Raw genomic sequence first — 22070 nt, 5'->3', positions numbered from 1 at the left:
TATTCTGCTGTAGATAGCGCCCCACACGCGCCACCCTGTTAACAGCGCTACACACCCCTCTGTGAAGGTAGCTCCATTGGGGCTCCCTCCTCGACCGGAATCCCCGGCCAGAGCATTAGCAACGCTCTGACCTGGAATTCCTCTGCTAGAGATACCGTCACCACTGTCCATATATGGACAGTGATGTCAGGGGCTACCTCTAGGAGCGAAATCTCTGGCCAGAATCTCCAGCATTACTCTGGCTACTGGTTTGTAATCAACTTAAACCAGAACGCAGATGCGAACAGAGAATAAAACAAATTAAACAATTCACACCCGACACAGAAGTTACAGTAATAAGTATTTTATAACAAAAACACAATAAAACAGGAAATGTCTGTCCGTCGGGAACGTAGATTTTCAGCATTCAACAATTAGGAGTTTGAGAGACTTCATCTGCAAAACTTATCAATCCTAGATCTGCACAAGTCCTAAGGCTGCGTACACACGGTGCCGTTTATTATGCTTTTTGCTTGGATCATAAGGTGAGGAATAGTATAAAGGGAAGACAACTACTTCTGCTAATTGTTAGCAAGTGAAAATGTATCCAAAAACAGCTGTGTGTGAATGAGACCGACAGTGGGGTTCACTTTGCCGTGTTTCATAACCACCAGACAGAAGCCTTTAGGCCAATAACCCTCAATGTAATGGGATGGGACGGGATTATTATATATATTATCTTTAGAAGGCCAGATCTCGTCTAATTGGGGCCATATGAGATATCCCACCTGTCAGTAGGTTCTCAGGACCAGCAGCAACTTCAACCTTTTTTGCAGTTCTTGTCAAATAACCAAAAACAGTCAAAAACCGCATTTATATAAACTACATCCATTTTATTCGGAGGGGCCTTTAGGGTCAATATATGTACAAACTAAAGGTACGGAGCAAGTAGAGATCAGCAGGATATCGTACAAATGACAGTGAAGCTGCAAATCTGCATCAAGACTGGCAAACGGAGACCAAGACCCATAAAGTCATTAGTGTAATTATTAAAAAAAAACTAAATTAAAAAAGGCCCCTCGAAAAGATAAAAACCAATAAAACATTAAAAAAGAAATTAGATTAAAAAAAACACCATGATATTTAAAAACAACATGGCAACTTTCTAGTGTTTCTGTATGGATGGACGTGACGTGGAGAACACGAAAAAAAATAATCACAGTAAGACGAACTCCTCCATGTTAAAGCTTTTTAATCTGTTCTTTTCCTCCTCCGTGAAAAGGTCAGTCTTCTCATAGACCGGAGAGCAGACAAAATCAAAGTCTTGAGCATGTCCGTTTACAAAGGTAAATAAAGGATAACTCTGCTTGCTGGAGGATTTCAGTACCTGGAATATAGAATAACAGGTCATGTTAAGCCGAGATTTGGGGGAAGGATGTCACTATCACCACTTTACAATCGTAGTGTTGATTGTATATGTACTGATAAAGTTCTCAGTTCAACCTGAAGACTGGCGATCATAGTTCATAACCCCCCCCCCCAAAAAAAACAGGCTAACGCGTTTTGGACTCTATATATGTGAAACGCGTCAGCACAATTATCCCTAAAGATGAAAATCCTGCTACAAAGCCCATTCAATCCTCCATGAACATGGATTTTCAGTTCAATCAAGTACATAGAAGAGGAGACCGGGGATAGATCAGTCCCATCCCACCCAAAAAACTATTTTTTTGGGAGGGGGGGGGGGTTGTGAAAAAAAAAACAACAATGCATGTTAAAATAAAAGAGGGGTTAGGGTGACCTAGTATTTGGCTTACACAGCCCATCAGTTCTACAATTTACAGTAATATAAATAACCCTGCATAGAACAGTTACCCAGCCGGTATCGGAGCCTACAGATAAAAATTGCAGATGTAGTCACGAGCGAAGCGCAGATATCCGTGACCAGGTCGGGTTTGTACGGGCCATGGACTATGGTTATATGAGATAGGCCTCCTTGAAGGAATAAGATTTCAAGGCCACACTGAAAAACTGGGAATGTTAGGAGTAACGGTGCAGGGCAGTGGGTGCCACAGAATAGGTGCAGCACGGGAGAAGTTCCTGCAGACAGCAATGAGAGAGTGATATAAAGTCCTAATAACAGAGCAAGGAGGCTTCTGCTGTCAACCCCTCAGACATCGGTCCCATTGATGCCGGATTATAGGAGCCGTTTGTACAGCCCGACAGGTGCTGGAATCTAAAAAAAAATCTGGATCATCAGACAGGTAAAGAAAAGTTTGCAAAACTCATTTGTAAGGGTAGAGAACCTCCAGCGAGGCGGCTCAATAACATTAAATAAAATATCTGCCTAATGATAGATTTTGATGGTCATACATATTTTTTTGCAGAACATTCCATAAAAAAAAACAAAAAAAAACCATGGATGATATTGTGGCAGCTAAATATATTCTGTAGGAATGTTAAGTGCAAAAAGTATGAAAAATTTTAGGCATCTGCTGATCAATGTATTGTAAGAAGCGAACAAAACTTTTTCAGCTCTTCGACTACAAGGATCCATAGAATCGAGTGATGACATTGATGTCTCAATAGCACCACCTTCTGGTAGGAAACAGGATTTTGCTGCAATATTGAGACAAATCCTACATTTTTAGGACATACCGATCTACAGAACAGTTTTTTTTCAAAAGCACAAGGGACAATAAATACAGATGGAATTAAATAAAAATACATATCTGTTTGGAGAAAGTCATTACCATAGGGGTAGTCACCCAACTAGACAGTTCTACTACGCAGGATTCTAGTACTCTGATCGATCGATCCCCTGCTCCAGCAACTGAATACCTCAGCAGCTCGGTCATGCAGGAATCTTGGAAAGCTGTGTACCTCTGCATCTCTACAAGAGCTGAAATGGTCACCATATTGGTGGTCACCCAGATTTCCCAGAAACAGAAGTGACTGACTAGAGGTTTAACATTTTGACAGAAGAGGACAACACAAGGACCTATAGTTACTGCCAATTCAAGAAATGTTCTTTGCAGAGAAACTGTCATGACGCACAGACCTTCCTCCACATACAAGTCTGACTTCTTACACCTTATGTTGCCAACCCCTTACGTCAGATCAGGGACCTAAAAGGGTATGTTCACCTCCGAGCACAATTTTAGTTTATAGGTTAAGTTTTATGTAGATAAATTTGAATCTGTACATACATTACTTATCCTGTACTGATCCGGAGTTACATCCTGTATTATACTCCAGAGCTGTACTCACTATTCTGCTGGTGGAGTCACCGTGTACATACATTACATTACTTATCCTGTACTGATTCTGAGTTACATACTGTATTATACTCCAGAGCTGCACTCACTATTCTGCTGCTGGAGTCACTGTGTACATACATTACATTACTTATCCTGTACTGATTCTGAGTTACATCCTGTATTATACTCCAAAGCTGCACTCACTGTTCTGCTGGTGGAGTCACTGTGTACATTACATTACTTATCCTGTACTGATCCAGAGTTACATCCTGTATTATACTCCAGAGCTGCACTCACTATTCTGCTGGTGGTGTCACTGTGTACATACATTACATTACTTATCCTGTACTGATCCTGAGTTACATCCTGTATTATACTCCAGAGCTGCACTCACTATTCTGCTGGTGGAGTCACCGTGTACATACATTACTTATCCTGTACTGCTCCTGAGTTACATCCTGTATTATACTCCAGAGCTGCACTCACTATTCTGCTGGTGGAGTCGCTGTGTACATACATTACATTACTTATCCTGTACTTATCCTGAGTTATATCTTGTATTATACTCTAGAGTTGCGGTCACAATGCTGCAGTATTTAGAGCGGAAATCTCCCAGCATTCCCTGCTTGTTCAGTGTCTGCACATAGCTTGCTCTGGTGATTTGCATTCTGGGAAGAGTTGTCCAGGTACAGTAGAGGTCATCTGATGTAAGGTAAAATTACTGCATCATAGGAGCGCAGCTAAGCGGTTTGGGGGGTGCAGGATATAAAAGAGAAGTCTATATAAAAAGGTGTGTTATAAGTCTCTGTTCACATCTGTGCTGTGGTTTTTATTTATAATGCCGGATCAGCTGTATGATGGATATCAGCGGCACCCAACAGACCCTATTGACTTACAATGGCGTCCATTGGGTCCATGCAGGTGATGGGTGGCACCCACGGTCACCATCACAATACATCACATGACAGACACGCACCTTTGTGAGTTCATCTACCACCTTCTTAAAGTCGCGTGCGTTCCTGCAATAAAATCCGATCGTGCAGCTTGGGTCCATTTTCTTAAAGGGCATTTTCTTTGGGGAAGGACAGTGGAATGACTGCACGGAGGAAGAAGATGTAATTATGAGGAAAAGTCAAAAACAATCCAAGACTACACAATCAGCAATCCCTACGCTGACACATTGTAACAAACCCAGTAGCTGAGAGGTTATCATTTCCTCTATACTAGTGTGACAGATCCTCTTTACAGTGAACCTCCCGTAATCAGAAACGCCTGACAGCTCGGTCATAGGAATATTGCAGAAGGCGGCGATCGGAGGTGGGACCCTTAAGTGATCACTAGAAGGGGCCGTGTTGCTTAGAAGAGTCCTGTGCATTACAATCATTAATTCCCGTAGCAGCAACCGCAACATAAATGTATATGCTGTAGGAGAAAACCGCTTTTATGACATAAGAGGGGGGGTTGCTCAGAGTAGTGCCAAGGTCGCACCTAACCGTGCCCCCCTCCACCACCACCAGGTCTCCATGTAATGCAGGACGATTGAACGTCTTGAAAAAATTTTATCTAAAGATTTCCCAAATTCTGTGCCGATGAATTTCTTTATAGAGATTGAAGTTCATTTTTCCCTGATACAGGAGCTCCAAAGCTCCTGTATAGAAAGAAATCACTTTCTGGCTACATGAAGCTACCACTAGGGGGCGCTTACAACATACATTGTGTCAATCGTATGAGCGTCTCCTAGTGGCGGCTGCAGGAAGCCAGAATTTTATAATCGGTTACTCACTATGCAGGACTCCAGTGACGGGTCATGGGGAGTGGTCGCGGCTCATGCCTCGCCTGCAGATCAAGATGCATCCTCGGTTTGGCTTTTGTTCCTATTGCTATGGACTGTTCCTGGTTTACGCTCCAGTCTCGCCATTTGGGTTTGTCGCTTGGTTCCTGTGGTTCTACTTCTGGCCGGACTCCTGACTACGGTTCTGTCTCAACCTCCGGCTCGCTACTTCCGGACTACTAATCCATTGACGACTCCTCACTGCCCATTGGTGAACGCGACATGGGAATCCAACTCGGAAAGTCCATACTGCCTAGCAAGGGGTTAAGGGAAGAGAACGGCGAGTTCTCTTAGGGTCAGTTCACACAGAATTTTTGGCAGGCAGAAAATTTTGCCTGGATTTTTTGCTCCGGATTTTTTTAAGTGGTTTTGTACCAGACATGTTTTTGGACGCGGTTTTTTTAACCTCTTCAACAGGGAAAGGATAAAAAAACGCAAGCATTTCTTGCCAAAAAACGTTTTTTTTTGTGACGGAAAACACCTCAAGAAAGATCATGTCACTTTTTTTCCCGCTCGTGGGGAAAAACACCCACGCCTTCCATTGAAATCAATGGGTGGCGATTTTGGAAATTTTTTGGCGCGGTTTCTGCATCAAAACCAGCACAAAAAAACTGTGTGAACTAGGCCTTAGACTCCAAACCCAATGGCTGGGTTCCCACGTTGCGTAAACTTTGCAGAATAGTCACAACAAAATTCGGTGTGGAAATTCCGCAGCATTTACAGCAGCAGCAAAGTGAAATTAACAAATCTCAACACCGCGGAAAAATTCATAAATTGACCTGTGGTACGGAATTTAAATCCGCAGCATTAAATCGGCCTCCAGGGATGACATTTTATCCCATGTGACTGCTACAGCCAATCCCAGCAGGCTGACTGAGAACAGAGGGACGCGTTGCGATGACCACGGATGGAGGTAATTATGGGCTTGTATTTTTTGGGGCGCTTAAAGAAAAAAAAAAAAAAACTGCACAACAATTCGGTGCGGTTTTTCGAGTGGAATTGGCTGCAGGTTCAGGGTTGGATTCGCTGCGTACTTTTACATGTGGCAAAGTTCGTGTACGCCAAGAATATAAAATTAACATGACTGACGGCGCCAGTGACCGCGTTCTGTACGTTCCCATTTATGAAGAATTTACTATTCGGAAGAACACAAACAAGATGCCCAGTAAATCCTAGAAATGGAGTCCATGGTATTTCAGCAGCTGTGAAGTTAACCTCACGTTCTCACCTGCTCCGCGCGCGCACCCTCCCTCGTATTTTTTTTTTTTAAACCTTGACCAGAAATTCCTCACCCTCCACAATGACGGGAACGCAATGTTTAAACGTGGTAACGTGCACGTGATTCTACCTAATTAGATTTGCAAATCTCTCTGTGCCGAGTCTGAGCCGTAGTGAAATGTACGCGACTCCTCTGGGGTCGATCTGTCATTGTCAGGATATCCCGACGCCGTTCTTCTAAATTCAGCGTGCCAAGGTTTAGCAAGAGAAAAAAAATAAATAAATAAGGATATTCGCCGGCACACTGCGCCAACACAGGAGGCATCATCAGGACTGTAAAGCAACATAGGCGACCACCTACGGCCCAGGAAGGTTTTAGGATTACTGGGGAGGAGGGGAGGGGTTAACTTTTTTTGCTCTACAGAAATCAGCGCAGCTAACCGACCAATCAGAGTCCGGAATATGGCGGCCTGATCTGTCGCCACCACTTTTTCCATATCCGAGGTAATAACAAACCGGGACCCAAGCAGGGGGGGGGGGGGTTTCCCTAATCCCTGGTTGTGAGCATTTAACCCCTTAATGCCCAACCTATTTTTTTTACGTTTTTTCCATCGTCTCATTCCAAGAGCTATAACTTTTTTATTTTTGCGTCGACATAGCTGTATAAGGTCTTGTTTGTTGCGGGACCAGTTGCATTTTTTAATAGCACCATTTTGGGGGACATTTTTAGAAAAAAAAAAAAAACAATTTCTCGACGCAGCCGTATGAGGGCTTTTGCTCATGACTTGTAGTTTTTATTGGTACAGTTTTGGAGTAGATGCGACTTTTTGATCACTATCGCATTTTTTTTTTTTTAAGGCAGGTTTCACAGAAAACCGCAATTTTTGCATTGTTTTTTTTACGGCGTTCACCATGCGGGTTAAATAATGTAAGAACTTTATTGTTTTTTTCAATAATAAAGCATCTTGTAAGGGGCAAAAGTGGGTTTTTCATTTTTTTAAATTAACTTTATTAAACTTTTTTACTTGTCTATGTGATCGCTTTTTAATACACTGCAGTACTTTTATATTGCGATGTATTACTGCCTGTCCTCTGGCATGGCCTAAAAGGCATAACTAGTGTCAGATCCCGGGGCCTTTATTAGGCCCCCCCCCCGGCTGCCATAGAAACCACCCCACCGACACATTGCGATCTCACGCAGGGTGCCGGTGGGGTGAGAGGAAGCTCCCTCTCTCCAAAACCACTTAGATGCGGTGCTCGCTATGGAGCGCCGCATGTAAGGGATTAAAAGGAGCGGGATCAATACGGATATCGATCTCGCCCGTTAGGACAAGGCTGCTCTCAGCTCTCCGCTATCTCTGGTAGCCGAGAATGGGGAGATTTAACGGCTCCCTGCTCTGCTTATTTATTCAGGTGCAGCTATTGCATCGGAAAAAAGCCCGTTAGTGGCCGCTGTAAAAATACGAATGGGCGGTCACTAACTTAATTATCCATTTTGTTATAGTTTCGAGTTTTATTGTTAAAAGTGAAATGATTGGATAATAAAAAAAGTTCAGTAAAACAGTGTAAACAAGAATGTTTGCATTCACAGACAGAAAGCAGAGATCTTGAAAATGGTAAACGGAGCCTGAAAACCCATACAGACCGAATAATAATTCTCAAAGTTCAGAATTTGTTACGGTGTTTTAGTTTAAACACATCAGCAGCACAAATCTCTTTTGCTACAATGTATCAGTGCAGGTAAAATGTATCAGTATGTGGCAACCGGATACTTGTGCACTTATTGATGATGAGGATTTAGGTCAGTATTTGTGAATGGAATATTTTACTGTGATTTAGGGGGGATTCACACGAGCGTGTATTCGGTCCGTGCGGGCCGCGTGGTTTTCACGCGGCACGCATGGACCAATACAAGTCTATGGGGCAGTACAGACAGTCCGTGCTTTTTGCGCAGCGTTTGTCAGCTGCGCAAAAAGCGCGACAGGTTCAATAACTCTGCGTATTTCGCGCATCACGCACCCATTGAAGTCAATGGGTGCGTGAAAATCACGCGCACCACACGGAAGCACTTCCGTGGGACGAGCGTGATTCGCGCAACAGCTGTGAAAAGGATGAATGAAAACCGAAAAGCACCACGTGCTTTTCTGTTTCCGAACATCCAAACGGAGTGTCTTTGCGATGAGCGAAGCCGGACAAGCGTACCGAACTTCACCGGGTTCGGCCAAACTCGTTTTGGCCGATCCCGGCAAAAAAATTATCGGTACGCGACGTCGGGAGAGATTCACTGTGCATGGTGCTGAAAGAGTTAAACTGTTTCAGCACCATGGACAGTGACTTGCGATCCCAAAATACATGAACCTGTAAAAAAAACCGAAGTTCTAACTTACCGATTACTCCTGTCTCCTTCCTGCAGTCCGACCTCCCGGGATGACACTTCAGTTCAAGTGACAGCTCCAGCCAATCACAGGCCAAGCACAGGCTGCAGCCAATCACAGGCTGCAGCGGTCACTTGGACTGCCGCGTCATCCAGGGAGGTGGGGCCCGATGTCAAGAGAGGCGCGTCACCAAGGTCGCGTCACCAAGGCAACGGCCGGGAAGTTCTCGGTAAGTAGGAACTTTATCTTTTTTTTTTACAGGTTTTTCGCTGTTGTGTTCGGCATTCACTGTCGAGGGTGCTGAAAGAGTTAGCTCTTTCAGCACCTTGGACAGTGACGGGCGTCGACAAGCCTCATCTCTATGATGCCGGCTGCGCGAAAATCACGCAGCCGCGCATCAGACACGCATGACACACGCAGCTGTCAAATGGTTTTTGCGCTCGCAAAACGCCGCGTTGTTTGCGCGCGCAAAAACGCAACGCTCGTGTGAATCTCCCCTAAGGCTGGCCATACACATTAGGTAGGTGTCGGCCAACACCTATTCCTCCCGATCCCTCTCCCCCATGCACATTTGGGTGTATTCTCAATAAGCCACTACCAGACACCTCTAGTGAACCGGAGAACACAAAGATCGAGCATGTTGAAATCACCCCGTCTCCCCCGACATCAGGTGAGAGTCGGGAGGCCTCCATACATAGATGGTCTACCGATCCTGCGAATATCAGCAGGTTCGGCCGACATTAGTCCAATGTGTATGACCACCTTTAGTTGCAAGGCCCTCGGCAAGTGCCCTGGATCGGTTACTCTGTACCCTGGGTGTCTCTGTGATCACATACCCTCCGAACCCTCTGACGGGTAAACCAGTGCCACCCAGGAGTCAAGCGAAGTCGGTGCTGCACTTAAAAAGGTAAAAAAAATAAAAAAATGTAGGTAATAGGGGCGACACTTCTGCACAGTGTGGCTCTAGCTCTGGAGGGCCACTTACACCGACACCCATTATAAATCTTCAATTCAGCACTGTCCGAAGTGAAAATAGCAGATTACTGGGAGACAGACCCCTTCAGCCTCCCCCACAGTCGCCAGGGGACCTGCCCGATGAGGAGTGGTCCAGAGCAGACAACCCCCTTTGTATGATCTTGCCAATTTGATGGGTACAATCACCCCTATGATTTGAGATGTCCTAATTTTTTGCGGGGGAGGGGCGGGATTTAAATCGCTGTATAATCATAATTAGTGTATAAATTAGAGAGCGCGCGAGCGGTGCCAGGACCGCGGCGACATTACCTGGAGAGGGAAATCCTTTCTGCTGACATCTACAAAAGATTGGCAGTAATGAGGATCCATGTAAATCAAGCTGTCATCTGCAAGGACAAAACAGCAGATAAGTAATTCACAATACACTTTATTATTACACTCCAATTTCTATGCAGAAGAACAGACGAGAAAAAAAAAAAAAAAAAAAAAAAAAAAAAAAAAAAAAAAAAAAAAAAAAAAATCGCAGACAAAGACTCCGGCCGCCCGCAGGCTCCTTAACGGGACAGATTAACTTCTGCATCATCAAATACGCTTGTCTAAGCAGATTTTTTATTTTTTTTTATAAAAGTGATGAGTCTGTCATTTAATTTTTGGTGATGAAATTACTTTCACAAACACACAATTAGATTCCGGAGTTTGCCGATGAAAAATGCGCCGGGAAAGCGCGGCCGACAACGAGGACGTATTACATGTCATGTGAACGTCAACTCGCGGCGCCTAAACTGCTCAAATGTAAATATGTAAATAAAATCTGCCAAATGAGAACAGAGAAAGCGCTTAAAGTTTCATTAGACGGGAGGTAAAATATGGCGTGTTTATGCAGCGCGGGGAATTAAACATGCAGTTTGCAGAAACCAATTACAATGGCGGCTAAGTGACAAATGAGTGGACTTTGGTGGGATCTGATGAATTAATAGAGAGCTCGGCGCTGCGGTAATTATTCAGTCCGAGAACGGTCATTTACAGATAGCAGATTTCTTTTTACTCCGGAAAAAAAAAAATAATTATATAAAAATGCCGGATTATCAAATATTCTGGATTATCAGACAGTCCAAAAAAAAAAAATTGCTACTATGGCGGTTTTTAAAGCAAAGGAATTTCCGGCTCCATCTATTTTTTCTTGTCTTTTAAAATAAGGCCAGGACTCGCGTCACTTTGCGATCACTGTAGATCGCAGCGTTATAATCCCGCATCATCACTGCGACAAAAAAATAATAATTCCAGTTTCGGCAAATGAATGTTATTTATCGTACAATGAAAAGTTCTACAATTTTCCAATATACTTTCTGTATCAATTCCTTATGGTTTTCAAGATCCCTGCTTGTTGTCATTCAATAGGAATCTTTGTAGTTTACTTCCTGGGGAAAAAAACAGGTCCGGACACAGCACCGATAACTGGATTGTAACAAACCCTGCACCTGTGTAATCACCACATGACCAGGACATTAAAAAAGAAAAAAGTTCCCGTTAAAAAGACAGCAAGCAGAGATCTTGAAATCTGTTGAGAATGGATATATAAAGTATACTGGTAAATTGAATCCCTTTTCCTTATACTAGGCAATCACATTGCAGTGTAATTTCAACACTTGCGCCGGAAAATCTCCCGACTCGTACGCCAAACGCATCCATAGGGTCCCGTTCACCTTAAAGCTGCCAATAGAGAGTCCTTCTGGCATCCATGGGGCCCGTATACGCTGGCATACTGGTTTTTTTTTCACCACTGTCCATGTTGTTCCATACAGAGGCAGCCAGGAACAAGAAAAGTATACCGCACAGTATACGTTTTTTACAATGGGAGCCTATGGGGCCATCTATACCGCGTGCCATAAGCCAGAGGAATAGGTCAGGAGACTCAACTTCCCCCAAACATCATATTGCAGTTCTAGGACGGAAAAGCGCTGGATTATCAGACTTTCTGGATTATTGGATGCCAGACTAAAGGAACGGTCTACCCAATCTATAGGTTTTATAATCATACACATCATTGCTGTTAAAGCCCCTACCTTGAAATCCCACAAAGTAATAGGACTGTTTTGGTCGACCACCAATGATCCCAACACAATACTCAAGGCTGAGAATCCCCTAGGGATGAGAAGAGAACAGGATTAAAGATGTTATAGTGAAGGAGAAGCGGCTACCAGACACCTCTGCAGCCGCTTATCTCAACCCTTACCAAATGCTCATTTAGCCGACTTCTACCTCCCCATAAACACGCGTGCTTGGATCATACTGCCATAGGGACAATGAGATAAGCGGCTTTCAGCCACCTCTAGTAACGCTCATCTCCAAACGTTGAAATCCAAGCAGTTATTTCAAGCGGCCTTCCGTTCCCTCCTGCTTCCATATAAACCATATTTTTGTAAGAGTTAATGTAGCGTACCCCTTGAAATATTGTATTGTGAGTGAAGCGAAGGCCTCATGCGGAATAGAGGGTTTTACTTTGTTGTTACGGGTCAGATGTAAAAAAGAATTGCCCCGTTCTTGGAGATTCTCCCCATGCGGGTCCGCAGATTAACACCCCATTATGCGCCCTACCTTGACAAACTCAAAATATTCAGTGTTGGTCCTTTCACCACCGAGTCGGACAGGAACCAGAATGAGAACGGATTTATCAGCGTCCGCGTTATTCTGCGGGTCGTAAACATCGTCGCTGTAAACTGCGAATATAAAACCATCAGATGCAATCTCCCAGAATGCTTTGCTGTTGCTTCATCTACTCACAATGCTGAATTTTCATATGTCTGATAGGTAGGGGGTCTTACCTATGGGACCCCCAGTATCGGGAGAACAGGTGATCCATAACTCCTATAGACTTCAATGGAGAGAGAGTTTCACCCCATCTTAATTCCTCCTCTGCCTGATGCACCCGACAGAGGGTGACCTGGCCTGGCAGAACAGAGGTTGGGGGACCCCCTTTCTCCCAAAACCTGGTATCCCCACCTATAACACATTCACGGCATATCCGCAGACTGTCTAAGATGGGAAAACCCCTTCAAAGAGGAGCCGCCGCCTCTCCCGACACGTCGATTTCAGTAAATACTTCTTAGAACTGTGCATTGTTCCGTACCTCTGTTATTCCTCCTAGAAATGTATGAATAAATGAACAACTGGGTGTTACCATTCCTCTTGCCGAAGGGGCGTGGCCCTACAGTCTCACTCTGCCAGCACTGATTGGACAGTCTGTGTAAGGACACACCCCAGCTGGAAACACACAGTTATCAATTTATTCATACATTTCTAGGAGGAATAACAGAGGGATGACAACGTAGAATTCTAACAAAAGATGCTCCAGAATTATTATTTCATGGGGAATACAATTATTTACTAAAACGGACATGTCAGGAGAGGGGACCGGTCCTCTGAGCACATTTACGGATTGTCCGTTTTCCTAGATCACCAGTGTATTTAGGATTTTGGACGAGTTCTTATATTCCGCTTTGTTACCACTGTGGCCGGATGTGATACCGTGTAGAAAATAGTATTTAAAACAAATGGGGTTAAGTTTTAGAGCATACCGGGTCACCCCCACCCCACAAATTTCTCCATGCCCTGTTTGCAGTCAGTGAATAAAGACCATTTTTACACCCAGAATCTGAAAACCTGTACAGACTTCATACTTCTCACAGCTAAGAGTTTGTTACAATTGTATCCGGTGGAGCGAGACGTCAGCAGCAGCACAAATACTACCGCTCCTGTCCCGATACAATGTATCAGTCCAGGTAAAACGTAACAAGTTATCAGTCTGGCTGCATTGGATACAATGGTAACAGCCTCCGGATTTGAGTATTTCTATTCACTAGCAATAAGCAGAGATCTTAAAAATGGGGATGAAAAAGTTTTTAAAAAGTTTTAGAACTTTATTGTACAAAGATTAAGGAATTATTCACAATATATAGTTGGTTAAATGATTTCTACGAGGGTCTATACTTACTTGTACAGTCCTGAGCGACGTATATAGAAATCCCCTGCAGCTCGGGGTCAATGGAAACTTTGTTTGCTTTCCTGGAAAGAGATGACCGGTTTCAATCTATTACAAAGTTCCAACAACTTACAGTAAGTTTACACAGAGTTTTTATTTACACTTTTTTTGATGCGGAAACGCATCGGAAAACACGCCAAAAAACTTCCGAAAATGCCTTCCATTGATTTTTTTTCCCGCGAGTGGTAAAACAGTCTCGCAGATAAAAGAAGGGACATGCCCGACCTTCGGGCGTTTACGTCTCTGACCTCCCATAGACATCAATGGGAAGCAGAGAAAGCGTATTTTGCGGCGTTTTTTCCCGTGGCGCAAGCCAAAAAACGCGTCAAACGGCGTGCAGGCAGATCAAAATCTGCTTAAAATTTCCACACGGAATTTTGAGGCAGAATTTTTGGCCTGCAAAATCCTCCTTGTGAACAGGGCCTTAAAGGACGTGTTCACCTATGAGCAATATTATGTATCAATATATCGTCTTTATATGGATATATTCTATAGGTAAGGCCATACAGAGAAGTCCGTGGCAACTACCACCTTTACATTACTAATAGGCGCTGGATTATCTTCGATTAATTAGGGTATGTTCACACAGTTTTTTTGCAGGCAGATTTTGACCTGCCTGTACTCTTTGCCGCGTTATTTGTAAGCAACTATTGAGTGCTGCGGGCAAAAAAACGCAGCGAAAACAGATTCTCTGCCCTCCATTGATATTAATGGGAGGTCAGAGACTGAAACGCCTGGAGAAAAAGCATGTCGGGAAAAAACTCCTCCGCCTCCCATTAAAATCAACGGGAGGCAATTTCGGGCGTTTTTTGCCGCGATTGGTTTCCACATCAAAAACCGTGCTAGAAGACTCAGTGTGAACTAGGCCTTAGAGAACATACCTCAGGAGGTGAGAGACGACCGCGGGCCCATACCAGTCTCCAGCAACTTTCCCAGAGCTTTTCCCGAGCCTGATCAATTGATGAATCCCAAAGTCGGCCGTGGAATGATCCGAGAACCAGGAGATGATTTTCCGATGATAAAATTCAGTTTGGTTTTTGTCCTCATTTTCTTTGGCCGTCTGAGGTTTGCCGGACGTTGTACCATAGGTGTTGGCGTCATTGTACGAGGCCTCGACGGGCGCAAGCTTTCTGGCGCTGTTGGGTAACCAGAAATCTGCCTCCGGCCGGTAAAGCTCCAGCGCGTTCGGCCATAACCAGTCTGTAAGATAGAGGAGAAAACGCAACGTTTGCAATAAAATTATATTTATCCATCCCCAAAAAAATGGGTCCTGGAAAAAAACTCTTTAACAAGGAAAAAAATAAAAAAAACAATCTGCCCAATTGCACAACTAGTGTCTGTCCCTGTTGGACTTCTAAAATGAAGTTGCTTTGCCCCATGTGACTGCGGCAGCAAATCAGACTGCAGCGGTCACATGGGACAAAACTAAGGCAGACACACTGAGAGACGAGGGGAGTGGTTTTTTTAAAATAAATTTTAGTGGTGGAATCACAATTGCCCCGATCGCCCTGTGACTGATGTCTACTAGGTCTGTAGCCAACTTGGATATAGTTTCAGAAGTCAGAGGGTCAAAATTAAAAATTGGGGCACTTGCGATTTGAGGCAAATTAATTTGTATCGAATCAAACTGCCAATTCGATCAAGTTGGTCGTAAAAATTATTTTAGGAGATTGGCTCATCTATAAAACTGACTTCTGTTGCGCTGTTAAACTTTGCTGCAGAAAGGGCCGCGACTCAGACATTAAGGGCATATGCCATAAGCGTCCTTAGTCAGAATACCCCTTTAACACAGTGACGCGTTTTAAATTGTCTCCCATTGATTTCAATGGGAGGTGGTGTTTTTTTTCCCCGCAAGCGGAAAAAAACGCTTGCGGGAAAGAGAAGCGACATGCCATATCTTGAAGCGTTTTCCGTCTCAAAAACCCCATTGAAATCAATAGAAGGAAAATAACGCAGATGCGTCTTGACGCGTTTTATGGCAAAAAACAATCACATTTTTCCTTCGCTTTTTGAAGAAAGAGGTAAAAAAATGCATCAAAAAACCAGAGCCGATTTTTCTAGGCAGGATTTTCTGCTGGCAAAAAAAACTGTGTGAACAGGGCCTAAAGAGCAAGATGCAAATAAACCTAGTAGGTTCAGAAAGCTCCAATTCTGCTGGTTAAGCAGTGACCAGCCGCCTGAGCTCCGGTTTGGGGAGGGGGGTCGGCTGTACAGCGGGCACACTGAACGCAGACTAAACCTTTACGTTCTTACAGATGCCCCTTTTAAGCGCAACAGCTTCAATTGCAATTAAAGGATACGTACGATCTCACAATCACATTTTGTTTTATTGTTCCAACGCATCTAAAACAAAGAAAACAAGAAAGAAAGAAAAAGCAACTTTGTAACTAGTCTTAATTAAAAGTCCACCTACCGCTTTGTGTATACAGTCCCAATGCAGAACTATGTGTCTCCATGATCACAGTCCACACTGCTGGTGGACAATAGGAGAAGGTAGAGGACTGCAGGCTCAGACTATACACAAGGCTTGTTTCTGGTCTGCAACCATGGAGACACATAGGCCTGCAGAGGAGCTGTATACACAAAACTTTACTATGTTTTTAATGAAGACTATTTACAAAGTTGATTTTTTATTTTAGATGCATTGGAGCAAGAGTGGACATTAACTTTAAAATAATTAGGACAACAACCAACCTCGTCCTATGAAGTGAACCAGAAGACCCTGAGCCAGCAACATCTGCCCCGTCCTCAGGGTGCAGCCCCAGCCGCAATCTGTGGTCCACGTCGACCCCTCCAGTTGGGGAAACTCTTCCCTGTACGTGAGCCATATCCTGGAAATAAAGTCCTTCCGGAAATCCTCTACGGTGCCAAATCCGTCCTCGTTAGTCACCGACCCAGAATCTGAACCATCGGGAGAAGATTCGGACTCTTCAGAAAATAGAAAGAAAGTCAAGAAATGCCAAATTTATCCCCAGGAGAACAACTTCCCCATCGTGGGGTCACATGACACTATGGGGGCAACTATTACTATTCGGCCCCACGCAAGTCCATGTCGTGCCAACCTGGATCGGCCCAAGCCTGCGGTCCCAATTTCTTTATTATTGGGCCTTACTTACCTTCAAATTTAAAATGGTAGCATTTGCCAAGCAAAAAGACAGGGGAGTTTCGTTTAAAATAAGTTTTGGTCCGGAGTACCCAACCTAAAAAAAGAAAAAAAAAACAACGATGTCAATTATAATGATCGTATAAGAAAATGACCGGCACCGTATTGATCTATAGGATTTGATGCCAAGTGTGACCCGGCTGGATAGACATTACTAGAACATGCAAACCAGAGTTGTACAATCTGCACCGGTATGTCTGTATTGCTTGCAATCTCTAACCATGGACATATAGGTCTGCACAGGAGCTGTAAACCCAAAACGGTAGATTTGAAAGTTGTAAGAATTCACATAGCCTTTAATGGGGCGCTACAGATTCAGCAAATATCGCAAAAGGTTGTCAGTTTTATGCAAATAAAGGTGACCCTTTGCAAAATATCTGCTTGCTAGAAAGAAATGGAAACCTTCTGCTTTGCATTTAGTGGTTGAACGCCAGTCCTTACCTAGTCCTGCTCACACAGCTGCAGTTTGGCTTACAGAGGATGCTCTACATTGATACATTGTGACAAACACAGCACAAGCCTTTCTCCTGGACTCCAGGCTGAACATAACTAATACATTGTAACATAATGCAGCTGTGTGAACAAGACCAGGACAAGTTTTTGGATGTAGCCAAAACTGTAGAGCTTCTAATAAGACCGATTAACCCAGGAAATGCTGCAGAAAAGATTTCAATGATAATAAAACTGAACTTACTGTATTTGACATTATGCCATGCAGATAAAATCATAGACTTCACTTTATCATCGGTGCCGCTGGCCTCCATATTCACCCCGTGAGAATGAACCCATACCTTGTGTAGTCTGTAAAGTCATATACCTGGAAGAAGAAAAAAAAAAAAAAAAAAAGTGTCCGGAATGATTGAGATATACTTTCAAGATCTCTGCTTGCTTACATTCTTATTTAAAGTCAGAGGCTGAAAACTGGTAGAGACCTAATACTTAACACAGCGGAGGTTTGTTACAATTGTATACAGTCTAGAATAGATCATCTGCTTTGAGCTAAATATATCAGCAGCACAATGTATCAGTGCAGGTCCAGTCTTTAGCTTAGGCCCCATGCACACGAACGTGCTTTTGCAGCCGCAATTCCCCCGAAAATCCACGGGAGAATTGCAGCCCCATTCATTCGTATGGGGCCATGCACACGACCGTGGTTTCCACAGTCCGTGCATGGCCCCGGAACCCGGACCGCAGAAAGAACGGACATGTCTTATTACGGCCGTGTTTTGCGGTCCGGGCTCATAGCAAACAATGGCCCCGGCCATGTGCACGGCCGGCGATTTGCGGGCGGCTCACGGGTGACACTCTGCCCCCGGCCAACCCGAAAATCACGGTCGTGTGCAACCTGCAGCTGTGAAAAGTATTAGATCTGCATGGGTTTTTAGCCTCCAAATACGAATAAAGTGTTCTCTTCAACAACAGCAAGCAGAGGAATTGAAACACATTTTGGAAAATTTAAGAACTCCAGTAGATTTTTTTTTTTACAAAACAAGAAAATGTAACAAAAAAGGAGTACTACCAACAATATGTGTGTTGAATAAATGGACAATGTTCTGGAAATCCTACTCTTCTGTTTTGGGATGAGAAACGGTCCAATCCTGTGAGCGGATATTAAAAAACATACCAGGCGGTATACGGTTATTATGGGATCCCGCTATACGGAATGACGTAATCTAATATTCTGCCAATCTGTAAACGGCCCCATACCAGCCGGAAGTCAAGAGGACGCGCTATTGGTCGGGTTAATGGCACACGTCTCGCGTACACGTCGGGAGCTTAGTAGGGCCAAACCGTTATGTGAACAAGGCCTAAGAAAGTTGGGGGGATTTTCCTGCCAACAAAATAAAAAAAAGACTCAAGAGTCAAGAACGGTTTCATTTCCTTATTGTAAAGAGTCGCAGCGAGAACTACGACCTGCAGACTGGAACGACACAGAGGAACAGAAACCAGCAAGAACCTGGCTGCAGCGGGCATGCTTCACAGCGCATACAAGGCAATCCCTCACAAGTTTCAAGATCTCTGCTTGCGGTTAGTGAATGGTTGTCAGAGTATGAAAATCCTATACAGACCTGATACTTCTCGTAGCTGAGGGTTCGTTACAATTGCATCCAGTCTATTGACCCATCCCCGACACAAAACATGCGAAAGGAACGTCTAAATACAAACATAAGGGAACGTAGAACAGGACTAAGATTATACAGGACTTTTGTGCCGCCACTGCCTGCTGATTCCCACCTGCGTCCCCCTTTATTAGTACAGGCGACACGCCCCCGGACCGTGGTGCCATTAGATGCCCGCTGCAATGACTTGGGAGGATGCATAAGATAAAGGGGGGGTCCCACACTGCAGATCAGTGCTCGGTGGGGTGGGCAAAGGGGGTTACAGCTTTTGGGGTACACAGGACATCTAAAAATGTTGTCCTTTTTCTGTAGCGCACAGCACCACTTTTCTGCATCTCCAGAAGGAAGGAACCCTGTATTATAGTGACGCAAATACTGGGAGTTAGAACTCTAGTGAACCCTGAGGGTAAGAAGGAGACAAAACAAACATTACTCACCCACTACAACTGCTCTACCAGGCTACTGACTGCCAAAAACAGCAATTGTTTCCTCAAACTACATTCCCCATGATGCTCGCTCAGGCAGGTCTACGGGAGAGCATGACGGGAAATGTAGTGCAAAAAGGAGCGGAGGGGGGGGGGATACGGGAGTCAGCTGATAAACGGGCTGTCAATCATCGTCCACGGCGCGGCGCAAGAAGGGGGCAGGAAGGTGATGGCGGAGCGGTGGTGAGGGATCCCAGGGCGCCCGCCCTCCTTACCCTGCAGGGTCCGCGGGATGAGCCACAACGGAGTCTTCACACACCGCCACCGGCCGGATGTTGTCAGGCCGCAGCCGTCACCTCAGCACTTCCGAGAGGGGAAAGAGGAGGGCGCAGCTGCGCTATATTTATAGACCAGACGGGGGCGCTGTGGAGCTAATAATAATAATAAAAAAAATAACAATATAATAATTATAATAATAATATACTAACACAATTTTAATATAATAATACTACTAATATAACAACAATAGTAATAATAATAACAGAATAAAAATATAATAGTAATCATATAATAATTATCGTATAAACAACAATAATATTTTTGTACATAATAAATAAGATATAATAATGATTTTTTTTATTATTATTATGTATTTCTTACTTCACTTTTAATAATAAAATAAGTCGTTCGGATAGAGCACAGAGTATAATGGTGACAATCTCTGTACATCGCTGCAGAATATGTTGGCGCTTTATAAGCAGCAGAGAAAATATAATAAAATATACAGAAAGAATAGAAAGTGTCCACATGGTGGGAGCAATAGCTGTCAGCCGTCAAATATCCAGCGTCTCATTGTCATTCATTGGGGACAACTAGCAGTGTCACTCACCACAGAGCAGCGCGGCATGTGGCGGGCGTAGATATACACCACCTGCACTGCCGTCCCCATATTTTACATAAAGATGCCAGTGCTGTAGTTTGTAGTGTAGAAAAGGAGAGGGTCCATCAAATATTCTGGATTATTGGACGCTTTATTTTATCTGGCATCAAATATTCAAGAAATGTAGGTAGTCCAGAAAAAAAATAGAACTGCAAAATAATCTGGAAGTTTGTAAAGTAGGAACACAGCCATAGAGTTACATGCTAAAATACTGTCTGCCTGCAGCCACCACTAGGTGGAGCTCAATACAAACATAAATACAGCTCCCATAGAGTTACATGATAAAATACTGTCTACCTGCAGCCACCACTAAGAGGAGCTCACTACATAAAAATATATATATACAGCTCCCATAGAGATACATGATAACATTCTGCTGCCTGCAGTCACCACTAAGGGGAGCTCACTGCATACAGATAATATATACAGCTCCCATAGAGTTTCATGATAAAATACTTCCTACCTGCAGCCACCACTCGGGGGAGCTCACTCCATACAGATATATACAGCTCCCATAGCGTTTCATGATATCATTCTGCTGCCTGCAGTGACCACTAGGGGGAGCTCACTACATACAAATATATATATATACAGCTCCCATAGAGTTACATGATAACATTCTGCTGCCTGGAGTCACCACTAAGGGGAGCTCACTACATACAGATATATACAGCTCCCATAGAGTTTCATGATATCATTCCGCTGCCTGCAGTCAACACTAGTGGGAGCCCACTACATACAAATAAATATACAGCTCCCATAGAGTTACGTGATAACATTCTGCTGCCTGCAGTGACCACTAGGGAGAGCTCACTACATAAAAATATATATATACAGCTCCCATAGAGATACATGATAATATTCTGCTGCCTGCAGTCACCACTAATGGGAGCTCACTACATACAGGTATATACAGCTCCCATAGAGTTACATGATAAAATTCTGTCTGTCTGCAGTCACCACTAGGGGGAGCTCACTACATACAGATATATACAGCTCCCATAGAGTTACATGATAAAATTCTGTCTGTCTGCAGTCACCACTAGGGGGAGCTCACTACATAAAAATATATATACAGCTCCCATAGAGATACATGATAACATTCTACTGCCTGCAGTCACCACTAATGGGAGCTCACTACATACAGATATATACAGCTCCCATAGAATTACATGATAAAAATACTTCCTACCTGCAGACCCCACTAGGGGGAGCTCTTTACATACAGATATATACAGCTCCCATAGAGTTACATGATAAGATTCTGCTGCCTGCAGCCACTACTAGGGGGAGCTCACTACATACAAATATATATACAGCTCCCATAGAGTTACATGATAACATTCTACTGCCTGCAGTCACCACTAGGGAGAGCTCACTACATAAAAATATATATACAGCTCCCATAGAGATACATGATAATATTCTGCTGCCTGCAGTCACCTCTAATGGGAGCTCACTACATACAGGTATATACAGCTCCCATAGAGTTACATTATAAAATACTGTCTACCTGCAGCCACCACTAGGGGGAGCTCACTACATACAGATATATACAGCTCCCATAGAGTTTCATGATATCATTCCGCTGCCTGCAGTCAACACTAGGGGGAGCCCACTACATACAAATAAATATACAGCTCCCATAGAGTTACGTGATAACATTCTGCTGCCTGCAGTGACCACTAGGGGGAGCTCACTACATAAAAATATATATACAGCTCCCATAGAGATACATGATAATA

General features: G+C 43.7%; 1 protein-coding gene across 4 annotated transcripts; it reads right to left on the bottom strand.

Moving 5' to 3' along the window:
* Window positions 1–327: 327 nt before the first annotated feature.
* On the bottom strand, window positions 328–19763 carry ATG4C (autophagy related 4C cysteine peptidase). 4 transcript variants are annotated; one of them, XM_075832751.1, is made up of 12 exons: window positions 19661–19761; window positions 18910–18994; window positions 17535–17657; window positions 16794–16877; window positions 16372–16605; window positions 14559–14877; window positions 13630–13700; window positions 12234–12355; window positions 11702–11780; window positions 9948–10024; window positions 4216–4335; window positions 328–1366 (listed from the first exon to the last, which is right to left on the bottom strand). In XM_075832751.1, the coding sequence occupies exons 3-12, from the start codon at window positions 17602–17604 to the stop codon at window positions 1196–1198; spliced, it is 1347 nt and encodes a 448-aa protein (XP_075688866.1). In that variant the 5' UTR covers window positions 17605–17657; window positions 18910–18994; window positions 19661–19761; the 3' UTR covers window positions 328–1195. The 4 variants fall into 4 exon arrangements, with proteins under 4 accessions (XP_075688866.1, XP_075688867.1, XP_075688864.1 ...); XM_075832752.1 differs by lacking the exon at window positions 19661–19761 and adding an exon at window positions 19398–19651; XM_075832749.1 differs by lacking the exon at window positions 18910–18994 and having other exon boundaries at window positions 19661–19763.
* Between the last annotated feature and the right edge of the window lie 2307 nt (window positions 19764–22070).

The sequence above is a fragment of the Rhinoderma darwinii genome, chromosome 7, assembly GCF_050947455.1.
Source record: "Rhinoderma darwinii isolate aRhiDar2 chromosome 7, aRhiDar2.hap1, whole genome shotgun sequence".
Lineage (NCBI taxonomy): Eukaryota > Metazoa > Chordata > Amphibia > Anura > Rhinodermatidae > Rhinoderma > Rhinoderma darwinii.
The sequence above is the reverse complement of the archived record's forward strand: the minus strand, read 5'-3'. Positions and strand labels throughout refer to the sequence as shown.